The sequence below is a fragment of the Eublepharis macularius genome, chromosome 4 (assembly GCF_028583425.1).
Source record: "Eublepharis macularius isolate TG4126 chromosome 4, MPM_Emac_v1.0, whole genome shotgun sequence".
Classification (NCBI taxonomy): Eukaryota; Metazoa; Chordata; class Lepidosauria; order Squamata; family Eublepharidae; genus Eublepharis; species Eublepharis macularius.
The window spans coordinates 148,187,835-148,199,307 of record NC_072793.1 but is presented as its reverse complement, the minus strand read 5'-3'; the positions used below and the strand labels follow the sequence as shown (position 1 = coordinate 148,199,307).

Sequence of the window (11,473 nt, the reverse complement as noted above, 5' to 3'; positions counted from 1 at the left end):
TTTCCTCCCAGGCTATCAGCTGCGGGCGCAGCTAAATACTCGGGCAAACTTTCCCCCGCCCCTCGTTTGTTTTTGTTTTATAACCCGGGATAGTCAATTTAGCTCTGTCCAAAAGAGAAGCGAGATACGTCCCTCTGCCAAAGAAGCCTTGGGAGGGGAAGCAGGCCCGGAAAAGATCGGGCTAGCCACGCACCCACCCAGCGCTTTCCCGGCCCGGCCCGGTCCCTTTCGCTTTTTCAAACCGCGACGTTCCTCCCCACTCGGTGGATGCGAAGCAAAAGAGGCAAGACAACCCGCCCCCCTCCCCGCTCCAATTTAAATCCTTTCCCCCCCCCCCCGGAGTTAAGGCGCAGAGTCCGGTTTACACTGACAATGGAATTCGCGTGTCCACTCCGGAGCAGAAACTGCACGAACCGCAGCCGGGCTGCAATAAACTCGCCCGCGGGTCCCTTCCCTTTGCTGCTGCCATCGAACGCGAAGCCGCGCTGCTCGGTGGATCGGACCCAGCACATCGGCCGTTTCAAAACAGCGCTTCCCCGCAGTCGCCTCCATTTAAAATTTGTATTATTAATTAACATTATTTATAACTGTTTCGATTTGCTATATATATATATTGGGGAGCGGAAATAAGACTCTTATTAAACGACTTTTTTATTGCCTCATAGATGATATATTCCTTATCCGGGCGTACATTAAAATTTAAATTTACAAACATATCTACATATATAAAAGACGTGCTTCTCTTTGACACGCTCGAAGGTCCACCGAGGACGGCTACCGAGACCCGCCGCCAGGACCTTGGCTCCGTAGCATCGGCGCTTTAAATACGTTTTCTTTCATATATCTTTAATTTAGATGTATATATCTATCTGTATATATCTTTCTCTATGTACAGGGGCTGAAGGCGGTGGGCTCTTCGGGCGCCTGTGTGCGAAGGAGATTGTCTGGACGGGGCTTGTATTGCCCCAGGCCTCTTGGTTTCTAGCCCTCGGGCTGGAGTCCTGGCCGGGGCCGCTTCCCCGGCGGCGGCGCGCCTAGCTGGGCCCGGTCCGCGCGAGCTCTTTGGGTTGCGGCGCGGCTAGAGCGGCGTCGTGCAGCTTCCGCACGTGCTTCTTCAAGTCAAAGTTCCTGCAGAAGCCCTTGCCGCAGGTGCCGCAGGTGAAGGGCTTCTTGTCGTTGTGCGTGTGCATGTGGAAGGTCAGGTTGTAGATCTGGTGGAAGGCTTTGTTGCAGATGGTGCACTTGTACTGCTTCTCGCCGCTGTGCGTCAGCTTGTGGTTCTTGTAATTCCCTGCCGGAGACAGAGAGAGCCACGGTTAGTTTCCAGACAGCTGCCGTTGCCCTCCCTCGCCCCAAATTTCGGCCTTCCCCTCTTTCCTTTTTTTTCCCCCTTTCTCTTTAAGGAAACAATATTTCCCGCGGGGGCCAAGCGGTTCTGGCGCAAGCCTTCATTAAGGAAGCGTCCCGCAAGGGACAGTCCCAAAGTTGTCAAACTTCGTCTGCGTCAGCGCCAAGGAGCCGACAACTGACGGATTCAAACAGCAGAGGCCGGGTCAGCGTCCTGACCCAGAGCAAATGGGAGAAGCTGGACTGGGACCAGGAAAAGAGAGAAAAGTGGATGTGCCTGGGGGTGAGGGGTGGGTGGGGAGACGAGACGGGACACTTCGAGCTTTAACGCCTTTCGTTGGAAAACGGGGAGGGATTTTGGCTCCGTTGCAAGGAGGGAAAAGTCGCCCTAGAGCTGCGAGCCCTTCAGGAAACTTTGATTTCTCCCCCAAATCGCATTTATAGCCGCGGCAAAGCGATTGAGCCAAAGTGGGGTATTTGAAAGGCGTTTCTTTGAAAGGGGAAGGCCAAAGCGGGAGCTCAGCCGGCTTCGCTTGTGGCTGGATCGTGACCTCAGATGGCATTTATTGCCATCGCCGTTAATAACAAGCGACGGCTTTGACTCCGAGTTAGTCTTCCGTTTCCTCCTAAAGGCAAGTCCCCGACGGGCATTGCGAGGGAGGCGAAGGAGGGAAGACTCGAAACACACTGCCGCGAGAACCGGCCTGCAGCCTAGCATGATAAAAGGACGGCTGGATTCTCTTTGGAACTTTCTCAGCGTTCCGTTTGGAACGCGGAGGTCAATTGACCTGAAGCCTCAAAATTCTACGGCAATTTTTTCCGCTGTAGCGATACACCACCACCCTCCACCACAGTAAACCATTTTCCAGTAAACAATTTTCTTCTCTCTACATCCAAAAAAATACACGCGCAACCAAAACCATATATACACCTACAGAAAATTAGGGGAGAGGGGATCGGCAAAGTTTAATAAAAAACAACAACAACCCGAGAATAGAAAAATATCGACATCAAATCCCAAATACCTTTTTGATGAAATCCTTTGCCACAAAATTCACACACGAAGGGTTTGTAGCCTGCATGGATCCTAATGTGAGTGTTTAACGTGGAACTTCTATTGAAAGCTTTCCCACATTGGTTACACTTGTGAGGTTTTTCCTATGGGGGGAGAGGACATTTTCAAGACAGGGGAGTAAAAAAAAGAGCGGGCCGAAACTTGATCCCCGGCCCGCCGCCTTCCAGGCCTGAGCCGAGAAAGCGTCGGCGGGCAGCACTTTTTTGGGGGGGGGGGGGTGGAGGAGGGAGAAATACATCCCGGGGGGGGGGTCTTAGCAGCCGGCATACCTGCGTGTGGATGATTTTGTGTCTACAGAGGGTGCTGGCCTGGCGGAAGCCTTTCCCGCAAACTTTGCACACGAAGGGCCTGGCTCCCGTGTGAACCGGCATGTGGCGAGTGAGGTTATAATGGGCATTGAACACCTGCGAGGAAACACAAGGCAGGCGACTCTGTCAGCCGGTGACACTTTCAGGAGCCCCACGGATGGCAGAACGAGGGAGGGGCCTTCGGGGAAGTGGGCCGGGGGGGAGACTTTCGGGCCGTCGGCCGACCCGCATCCAAATCTGGCCCGGCTGGGTGCTGGTTTGTTGCCTTGATCGATAATCCTCCTTCCTGCTATGGTGAAACGAGAATCGGGCTCCTTCTCCAGGCTAAGGGCGAGTGCTCAGCTGTGCAGAAGGGGAAGCTGAGCCCCGTCCAGCCTTTCCCCAGATGGCTCAGGCTGCACCTTCACCAGGCCTTTCCCAGGGCTGAGGAGTCCCCAGTTCAGGCCCAAGCTCTACCCCGAGCTCCCTTTGGCAAGCCTCTCTTTCTCGCCCTGCCCTTCCAAGCAGCCGCCCCGGCCTCACTCTCCTTAGAAGTGCGCTGGAAATATCTCCTGCGAACCCTGTCAATAAGGTTGATTAATCGAGATCAATAGCAGCTGGCCGTGCGGGTCTCCTTGGCGCCGGTGGGGGCCCCTCCCGCCCCGGCCTTCCCGGGGGACCCTGAAAGACCCCGAACTTTTGGGGCCGGCGGTGGGCTGCCCTCCCCGCCTCGGGTCCCAAGCGGCGCCCTCTAGCGCAGCCCCGGCCGCCTCCTACCTTGCCGCACACTTCGCAGGTGAAGTTCTTGGGCTTGCCGTCGGCCCCGGCCCCGCCGCCCGCCGTGGCGCCCAGCTTGGCGTGCTGCCCCTTGAGGCCGCTCCTGTCGGCGGCCAGCGCCGCGTTCTCCTTCATCACCTGGTCCAGCTGCCCGGGGAGGCGCTCCTTGTGCGGGTAGTGCGCTCCGCCGGTGGGGAACTTCTCCGACGGGGCCGGCGGCGGGGCCAAGGCGGCCAGCTTGGCGTTCTCCAGCAGGAAGAGCTTCTGGTGAGCCGAGAGAGCGGCGGCGGCGGGGCCGGGCGAGTGCAGCAGGCCGGCTGGGAAGAGCTCCGACGGGGGGTACGCGGCCGACTCCAGGTAGTTGAAGTAGTAGAGGCCGGCGGCGGCGGCGGGCGGCACGGGCAGCGCCTGAGGCTTGATGACCCGGCCGGGGGCGGCGGGCAGCGGCGGCGGGGGCAGCTCGCCGGCCTTGCAGCACACGCCGCAGCTGGCCTTGCAGAAGGCGGCCGTCGAGTGGCGCAGGCTGCTCTTCCAGAGCTCGGAGTAGCTGAGCAGCGCCTTGGAGGGCGCCTCGTAGCCCGGCGGCAGCGGCTGGATGGGGATCACGCAGGGGATGGGAGCGCACAGGCCCAGCAGCTTCTTGGGGGGCGACTCGCTGCGCCGGGCCTCGAGGGGCCGGGCGGGCTCCGAGCCCTTGGCCATGATCCGCTCGATGGAGAAGGCCAGCGCCTTGGACGGGTTGGCGGCTCCGCTGCGGACGCAGGGCGAAGGCATGACGGTCTCCAGCGACGCCATCTCTGGGCAGGGAGCGGGAGGCAGAAAAGACACCCAAACTTGAGATGAGCAGCCGAGACCTCGCCCATAAAAGCAACAAAATTCACAGGGGGAGAACCGCAACAACATAGAGAGGTTGGGAAAGGCGCTTAGAACCGGCTCCGGCTCTGCTCGCAACTCCGGCTCAGCATTCCAGAAAAGCCAGGAGAGAAATCAATTTAATAAGCACCTCTCCGCCCCCCCCAGCCCCGCATCTCCTCCCCCATTTACATTCAAATGAACACTGGCGAGGAACAACTGCGCGCAGGGAGAGCACAGATTGCTGCTCATTAAGCCCGACGCCGCGAAAAGTAGCGGGCGAACTCCTCGGAAGCCGGGCGGAGCGGCCTGCTCGGGAGCCCGGCGGGAGGGGGCACCCCCGGTCGCCCCTCCCCACCCCGATCTCTTTCTCTGGTGGGCGGGGAGGGAGGGGAGGGGAGGGGAGGGGGAGCCTGGCCTGGGATGAGTTACCTTTGCCCAGCGCCGAGCAGACGCATCCGAGCCCCGGCGGTGCGGTGGCCACACTGTCAGATTGGGATAACCAACATCTTCCCGAGCGTCAGATCGCTGTCGCTTCCATTTAAAGCTGACATCACATGAAGTCACTTGGAGCAGAATGACATGGGATTTTGGCCACCGTGGAGGGGGGCGGGGGAGGGGGGAGAAGAGAGGGTTTCTTTCCCCAGCCAAACAGTTACTCAGTTTATGTCCTGGGCTGTTTTTTTTTCCCGAGGGGGTGAGAAGAAAGGAGCCCCCTCCTTTCCCAGTGAAGGCACACCCTTGATTTCTTCCAAGGGGAAGTGGGGAGGGGGGAGCAGCTTGCAAGCGCAGAGAAGCCGTTTTGCATGTGGCGAATTAAGAAGGGAAGTGCGATTCGCGACTTGGGTGCAAAGCAACGGCGCAGTTAGAAAAGCCATCGAGAAGCGGGGAGAGGAACTGTATTTATTTAAAGGGGAAAAAAGCGGGGTGGGGGAAGGATAAGAATAATTTTTAATGAAGATTCGCCCCCCCCCATCAGTATAGGCAACCCGTCGGCAATCAGATCCCTTGCACAAATAAAAGCCAACGGGGACGATCGAGTGACAATTTATGAAAGATCCGCCCGCCTCCCCCCGGAGCGCGCATAAATGAATGGCCCGACCGTTAATTAGACCCCGGCGTTAATGCGAATTAAACTTAGTCGAGTGCTCGCGCCCACTCTCTCGCTCGGCCATCGGTCGCTGCCAAAATGCCGGCAGGATCTACGAGAAACACAAACAAACAGCCCCCAGTCCCCTCTACCGAAGAAGTGGAGGCAAGTTTTCCTGGGGGCCGCTGATCCACTTTCTCCCCTACACCCCCTTTAAGCAGAAAAGAAACAGTCTAATGTTGAGGAAGGAGGGGGTAACCAAACTGGTGGCGTGTAAGTTTCTTCTAAGCGGCTGTTTGCAGCGAACAAATGACGAGAAGACTTGAAGGGGTGGGAGGGAATCGAACAATGCAGCGACCCAACGGCCAGATGCCCAGCACTCGCGATGGGGGTGGTGGTGGTGGTGTCCAGTTCCCACCTGGGTCGGGAGGGCTACTCGGTCAGCCAGAGCTCTCCAGGGCTTTCTGGGTCCTTCCCTTCCCCTGGCTCTGAAGAGCTGGCTCCGGCCCCATTCAATGGGCAAGACACTATAGCGCTGCGTGGCACCTGATTTTGTCTGTTTCTAAACGAAAGAGAGGGATTATTGGGAGGAGGGGGGAGGGGGAGGTTGAGAAGGGCGGCTTCGATGGCCGCCAGAGGTAGAGCGCGGCATGAAAGGCGCCTCTCTCTCCTCCCCTCTCCAACCCTTTGGCAGCTCTTTTTCAAACAACTTCGGAGGAATTCCGCTTTTTGTGCGGCGCTCACAAAAGCCCCCGAGCGCGCAGCCGCCGTTCCTGGGGGGGGGGGGGGCTGTTTGCAGACACGTTATTTCACCTGCGAAGCACAACAAGCCCCACTCGAGGGGGGGCCAAGTACTACGCCCGAGCGCCGGGGGGCGGGGGAGGGGGCAGATCCCTGCTTTCCCCCCTCGTCCCGCCGCTCTGGCTCTCTTGGACACCAGCAAGCGAGTGGAAGCGCAAAGGCGGAGCGAGGCGGCCGGCTTGGATGGCTGGCTGGTCCGCTTGGCATTTCCGTCTACCCTGGCCACTCGCTGTGGATGAAGGACTGGCAGCAGAAGAACTGAGCTGTGGCTCACGAAAGTTCACACTCTATCTCAAATGCTGTTAGTCTTATAGGTGGTGCTTTTAGACTCTTTCTGTTTTCTACTGCTACAGGCAGACGAACACGGCTACCCATCTTGAGCTGGCAGCAGCATGGCCGGTGGCTAGGCAGACGCGCTGGCTTTGGCCACCCCCCTCCTCTAAGCGCATCCTTAAATGCTCATTTCGTTTGAAAGTTTCTAGCCCTCATGCTCGCCTTAAAAGAGACCGCCTTTCATATCTTTCCAACGTGGAGCGGCTGCGAATGCGTCCCGCAAGCGCATTCCCCGGGTTGCGCTTATCTCCCACCAAGGCAACTTCGGCCCAAATAATAATAATTACACCGATACCTGGCTGATACTTAAGTCTCTGGTGGAAACTTGTATCAACTCAGCAAGGCCAATCAATGATAACATGTGTGGGAAATTCGGATGATGATGATGATGATAAACATTTGATTTATAGACCGCCATTCTGGTCAACTTAATGGACTCAGAGCAGTTTACAAATAAGATTACCTTCCCACCCAGTCCCCTATAGGCAATTTTATGTGGAAAGGCTCCCGACTAGTTCCCACACATAACAAGTAAATTTCCATAGAAGTCATCAATGGGACCCATTTCTCACGTTTAGGATTAGGACGAAGGTGTAATTTTTGTTAGTTGCCTCTGGCCGGGAAAGACCGACACCATTTATTCCCTGTTTTGGTGAAATAAAGAAGAAATTGTGTTGGTCTCTACGGAGCCTCTGGCCTTGTGTTCGATCTTGTTGCGATAGACTAAGGCGGATGGCCTCGGGCATGACTCCATCTTCGTGGAGTCCACAGGGGTCTTTCGAGTTGGAGATAGGTGGGTGGAGAGGAGGCGATCGTCTCCCGAAGACGACGAGGCCAGGGGAAGGTTAGGAAACTCGCAGGATTTTTGTGAGGGCCTTTTTGGAACGGAGAAACTCGATTTCCTTTTTGTGGTCCTCTAGGCTTGGAGGTGCCTGTATATGTGTGAGAGAGATTACAGCGCGATCCTTAACAGAATTATACCTTTCTAAATCTGTCGAAATCGATGGGTTTAGAAGGGTGTGCCACTGTTTAGGTTTGCGCGGAAAATCTTTTTTAAAGCCTCAGTTCTTCCGTCTGTAATATGGGGACACTCGTGATTTAATGGCAGCGTTGTCAAGATGAATGGACGCAAATGTTGAGGGGAAAACATTTTTCCTGCCAAAAACACGGGATAATACTTCACAAAGCGGCAAGCAAGGTTTCGACCTCTCCAGAGTTTCTCGGCGTGAGGGATATGAAGTAAAATCAATCAATCTGTTTCTAAAAAGGCTGCTTGTAAGAGGTTTAAAGTGGAGCGGAGGGGGTGTTAGGCCAGGTTAGGCGCAAACCAAATCTGGCTTTTTATCAAAGGCTAAAGTTTGTATCCACTGGCTAAAGTTTCCCTTGATCCCCATAAAAGTATTTGTACCCCACGACTGTGTTTGTCTACCTCCCCCCCCCCCCCCGCCCATCAGAATACTTTAGAAACATTCGAGATATTACAGCCGCACAAAGAAAGACTGCGATTTCTCGGCTCTCGGGTTTCTTAAGCAGATGCGCATCAATCCAGCCCTGGAAATTGCCCGGGCAGACACCCCTCCGCCAAGGCAGCGCAGCCTCCCCCGGCCTGGCTGAGCTTTGGCCCCCGTCCCGCCTCCGGCAGCCACCCCCTGCCGGGCTTTCTCCGAGGCAAGACGCCGGGCTTGCTTGCTTGGAAAAGCCCCGCCGGCAACTCGGGGCTTTTGCGGAGCGCCTTGGCTCTAGCCGCGGATTTAATTAGCCGCAGCAAACTTCAGCTCTCTTCGGCTCCCCCGCCTCTAACTCGGCTCGCAGATCCTACCGACGGGAGGGTTGGGAACTGTTTTACACCTTGCCACTCACATGTTAATTAATCTCGATCTAACCCTAATTGCAGTTGATTCAAGCGCCGCTCAACAGCTCACCCACACAATAAACACAGCGCTTTACTTTTATCCAGATTACTCCTCGCTAACACGTTGAGTAATTAACTCCAGTACCAACTAATAGTGCAAACAAATATTTTCTGTAAACGAGATGATTCGAGGCAAGAGGAAAACGGGCTGAGGAGGCAGGGCTGCCAGGCGGCGGCGGGGCTGGGGCACCGCCGCGAAACCCCCCAGCCGCAGGCGGGGAAAGGAGGCTGGCTTCCCCAGCGCCGCTGGCCCTCGCCTCTTGCCTCCCTTCCCGCGGACCCAGGCCCTCCCTTTGCCCCTCGCTGTCTGTCTGTCTGTCTGTCTGTCTGTCTGTCTGTCTGTCTGTCTGTCTGTCTGTCTGTCTTTCTTTCTTTCTTTCTTTCTTTCTTTCTTTCTTTCTTTCTTTCTTTCTTTCTTTCTTTCTTTCTTTCTTTCTTTCTTTCTTTCTTTCTTTCTTTCTTTCTTTCTTTCTTTCTTTCTTTCTTTCTTTCTTTCTTGTGTTTGGGCGTAAGTTTCCAGCCTCTTTTTTCTCACCCCTTTTCTACCTCTCCCCTTTCATTGACCACCCCATTTCCTAGCTGCTTTTACATCGATGACTTCTGGCTCTCGTTGTATTGGTTTCTGCCTTCGCCGATTTCAGGCACAGGCGCAGCTTTCGATCAGGCTAGGCCTCCGCCTCTTTGGGGTCTTTTTGGTGCTGGTCCCTCAAGGCTGCGTCCGACAGCTGTCCGCTCGTTAGAAAAGCGCTTTTCTTAACCCCGGGAAAAGCGCTCAGAAAACAGGCAGCGGGGTGGGTGTGTGGCGGGGCCTCGAGTGTGTCTGGAAGGGCTCCCGAGTGTGTTTGAAGCGCTGCTTCAAACAGCCCAGAGGGTGTCTCTCTCCCCCTCCCTCCCTCCCTTCCTGAAGCCTCGGTGTTCCGTGTGCCTCCAAAGGCCCGCTGGGCCCCGGCTGGAGCGCACTAGCAAACCCCCGTTGTGGCCCACGAGAGGAGCCCCGCCGCCGGGTCGCTGGCCGCCTTGAAAATTGACAACCGGGGAGTCGGTGTGACAGAGGTCCCCTCCTCGGAGCTGGCGCGGATAAAAGGGCGAGCCTTACTGGGCATCCGACCGGCAGCTGCCAGGCTGCGTAGGGAACACACCGAGCGGCTCGCTCAGGCACCCGAGGGGAGTCCGCGGTCAACTCCGGCCCCAGGGCTGGGAGGGGCCTTGCCACGTCGGCCAAAAATCTAGGCTTGACTTCCAGCCCCGCAGAGCGAAATTCGGCTCGGAGCGATGAGGCTCCAGGGAACACGCTGAGTCTAGGGCTGCAGGCGGGCACCCCGGGAAAGTTCAACGGCTTGTTTTCCAGTGGCGGCTGAGCCCTGGCCCGGACAAAGGAATCCTCCCGGAAACAGTGCCTCTGAGAGCGTGCAGAGTGCCGTCTCCGCTGAAGAAACGCACCCCGCGCCCCCATCCGCAGCTGCACTGAGGAGGCTTCCAAGGCCCCAGACGCGCCAAGTCCAGGCCGGCCTCTGCTAGTTGAAGCAAGGCGGAAATCCTCTCCAGGCCTTCTTAACTTTAGAGATTTGGCTGTTGTGTTTCATTACCAGTAGGGTCTTGTACCTTTAAAATGTCTATAGCGTTTGATTATTTAAAAGATCCCAGAATATCTTATACACTGCTTTAGGTACTTTGCTAAAAACAGTTAATACATGATGGAAATAAATGTTATCAAAGAAAGAAATCAAATGGCTCTGCCTCCTGTAGGGTTTTCGTTACCTTCTACTTGTCTTTTTTTTGCACTGGATTCCAAGCAGATCCCGCCAGATCCTTCGAGAGCAGATCTGCAGGGAGGAGCGGGATTTTGGCTCCTGCAGAGGCCGCCACAACCACTCCCCGGGCCAAGGGGAGATGCGCCTGGCCATTTTGCTGCGGGAACGGAGGGATCTCGGAGAGGATCTCCTCGAGATCCCTCCGTTGCTGCCGGATCTCCAAGGATCTCCTCCTCCTCCATCCCTCTCGGGGCTCCAGCCCTTTCGCAGGTCTTAACCCGTTACGATGAGGCAGATTTAAGGGGCTCCAGGATCTCTTTTTTACGCCCCCGCCCCCCAGCAGCAACAGTCTGCAAAGCCTTCCCTGCCTTCAGCAGAAGCGATTCTCCTCTCCTCCAGGCGAATGGCTTCCGAGAGCGCCCACAAAAGGTTGCGCCGTTGGGGCGCCCCAACTGGGGAGTAAGCGACCCAGCGCTCCCCGGAAGACTTTCCCCTCCTTTGATCGAGGCCGGCTGCGGCAAACTGAAGGAGAGCGAGCAGGCTGGGGTGGCGCGTCCTTCTCGCCCTCTTCGGTGCCTCGACAAACGCCCGCCTGCAGCCTCCCAGTCCTCCCCTGGCCAGGTGCCCTTTCTTCGCCGGAGACCGCCCTGGCTGAAGCCGAGCGCCCCGCAGCCCAGACCGGCAGAGCCTGGGACCCCAGCGGCGCCGATCCTGAGGCAGACAGGGAAGGATAGCTTCCCTCCCCGGCCCCGACGGCCTGCCGCGGGACCCTCCTCCCTTCGCCGCTTCGCCGCCGCCGCCTAGCCCTTTCCCCTGCCCGCCAGCCAGCGCCTTCAGTCCCGAGTCGCCGGCCCTGCCCGCTCCTCGGAAGCCTCCAGCCGCTGGCCTAGTCCGGCTCCAGGCCAGTCAGACTCCAGGGGTGCAGTGGAAGGGATTTTTTTTTTTTTGGAAGGGAGAATAGTGGTGTGGGTCTTTGCTTGGAAGCAGGGAAGAAATAGGACCCATCCAGCTCGCAACTGCTCGATCTCCATACTCAGAAGTAAGCCCCGCTGCCTCCAGTTCGGCGGCTTATTCCCAAGCAGGTGTGCATAGGATTGCAGGCAATTTTCCTCCGAGATAGGAAGCTTTTTTTTAATTCCCCCAAGTGACCCGTCTTCGGAGGGGTAGCCGGTGTCTTTGTTTTAATGCTCTCCCAATCTGAGATTTTAATTCTGGCCACACTGTTGCCAGACGGGTTAATTTCTGTAA

General features: G+C 56.7%; 1 protein-coding gene across 1 annotated transcript; it reads right to left on the bottom strand.

Moving 5' to 3' along the window:
* Positions 1-1,034: 1,034 nt before the first annotated feature.
* On the bottom strand, positions 1,035-9,927 carry FEZF2 (FEZ family zinc finger 2). Its single transcript, XM_054976409.1, has 5 exons — positions 9,571-9,927; positions 3,487-4,443; positions 2,692-2,826; positions 2,373-2,505; positions 1,035-1,291 (listed from the first exon to the last, which is right to left on the bottom strand). The coding sequence occupies exons 1-5, from the start codon at positions 9,925-9,927 to the stop codon at positions 1,035-1,037; spliced, it is 1,839 nt and encodes a 612-aa protein (XP_054832384.1).
* Positions 9,928-11,473: the final 1,546 nt, after the last annotated feature.

Coding starts and splice junctions, on each gene's coding strand:
- FEZF2 (XM_054976409.1), bottom strand. CDS start 9,927: ATGGGGGCGCGGGGTGCGTTTCTTCAGCGGAGACGGCACTCTGCACGC. Junction 2,827..3,486: donor CCTGCGAAGTGTGCGGCAAG/GTAGGAGGCGGC, acceptor GTTTCCTCGCAG/GTGTTCAATGCCCATTATAA. Junction 1,292..2,372: donor CAAAGGATTTCATCAAAAAG/GTATTTGGGATT, acceptor TGTCTCCGGCAG/GGAATTACAAGAACCACAAG.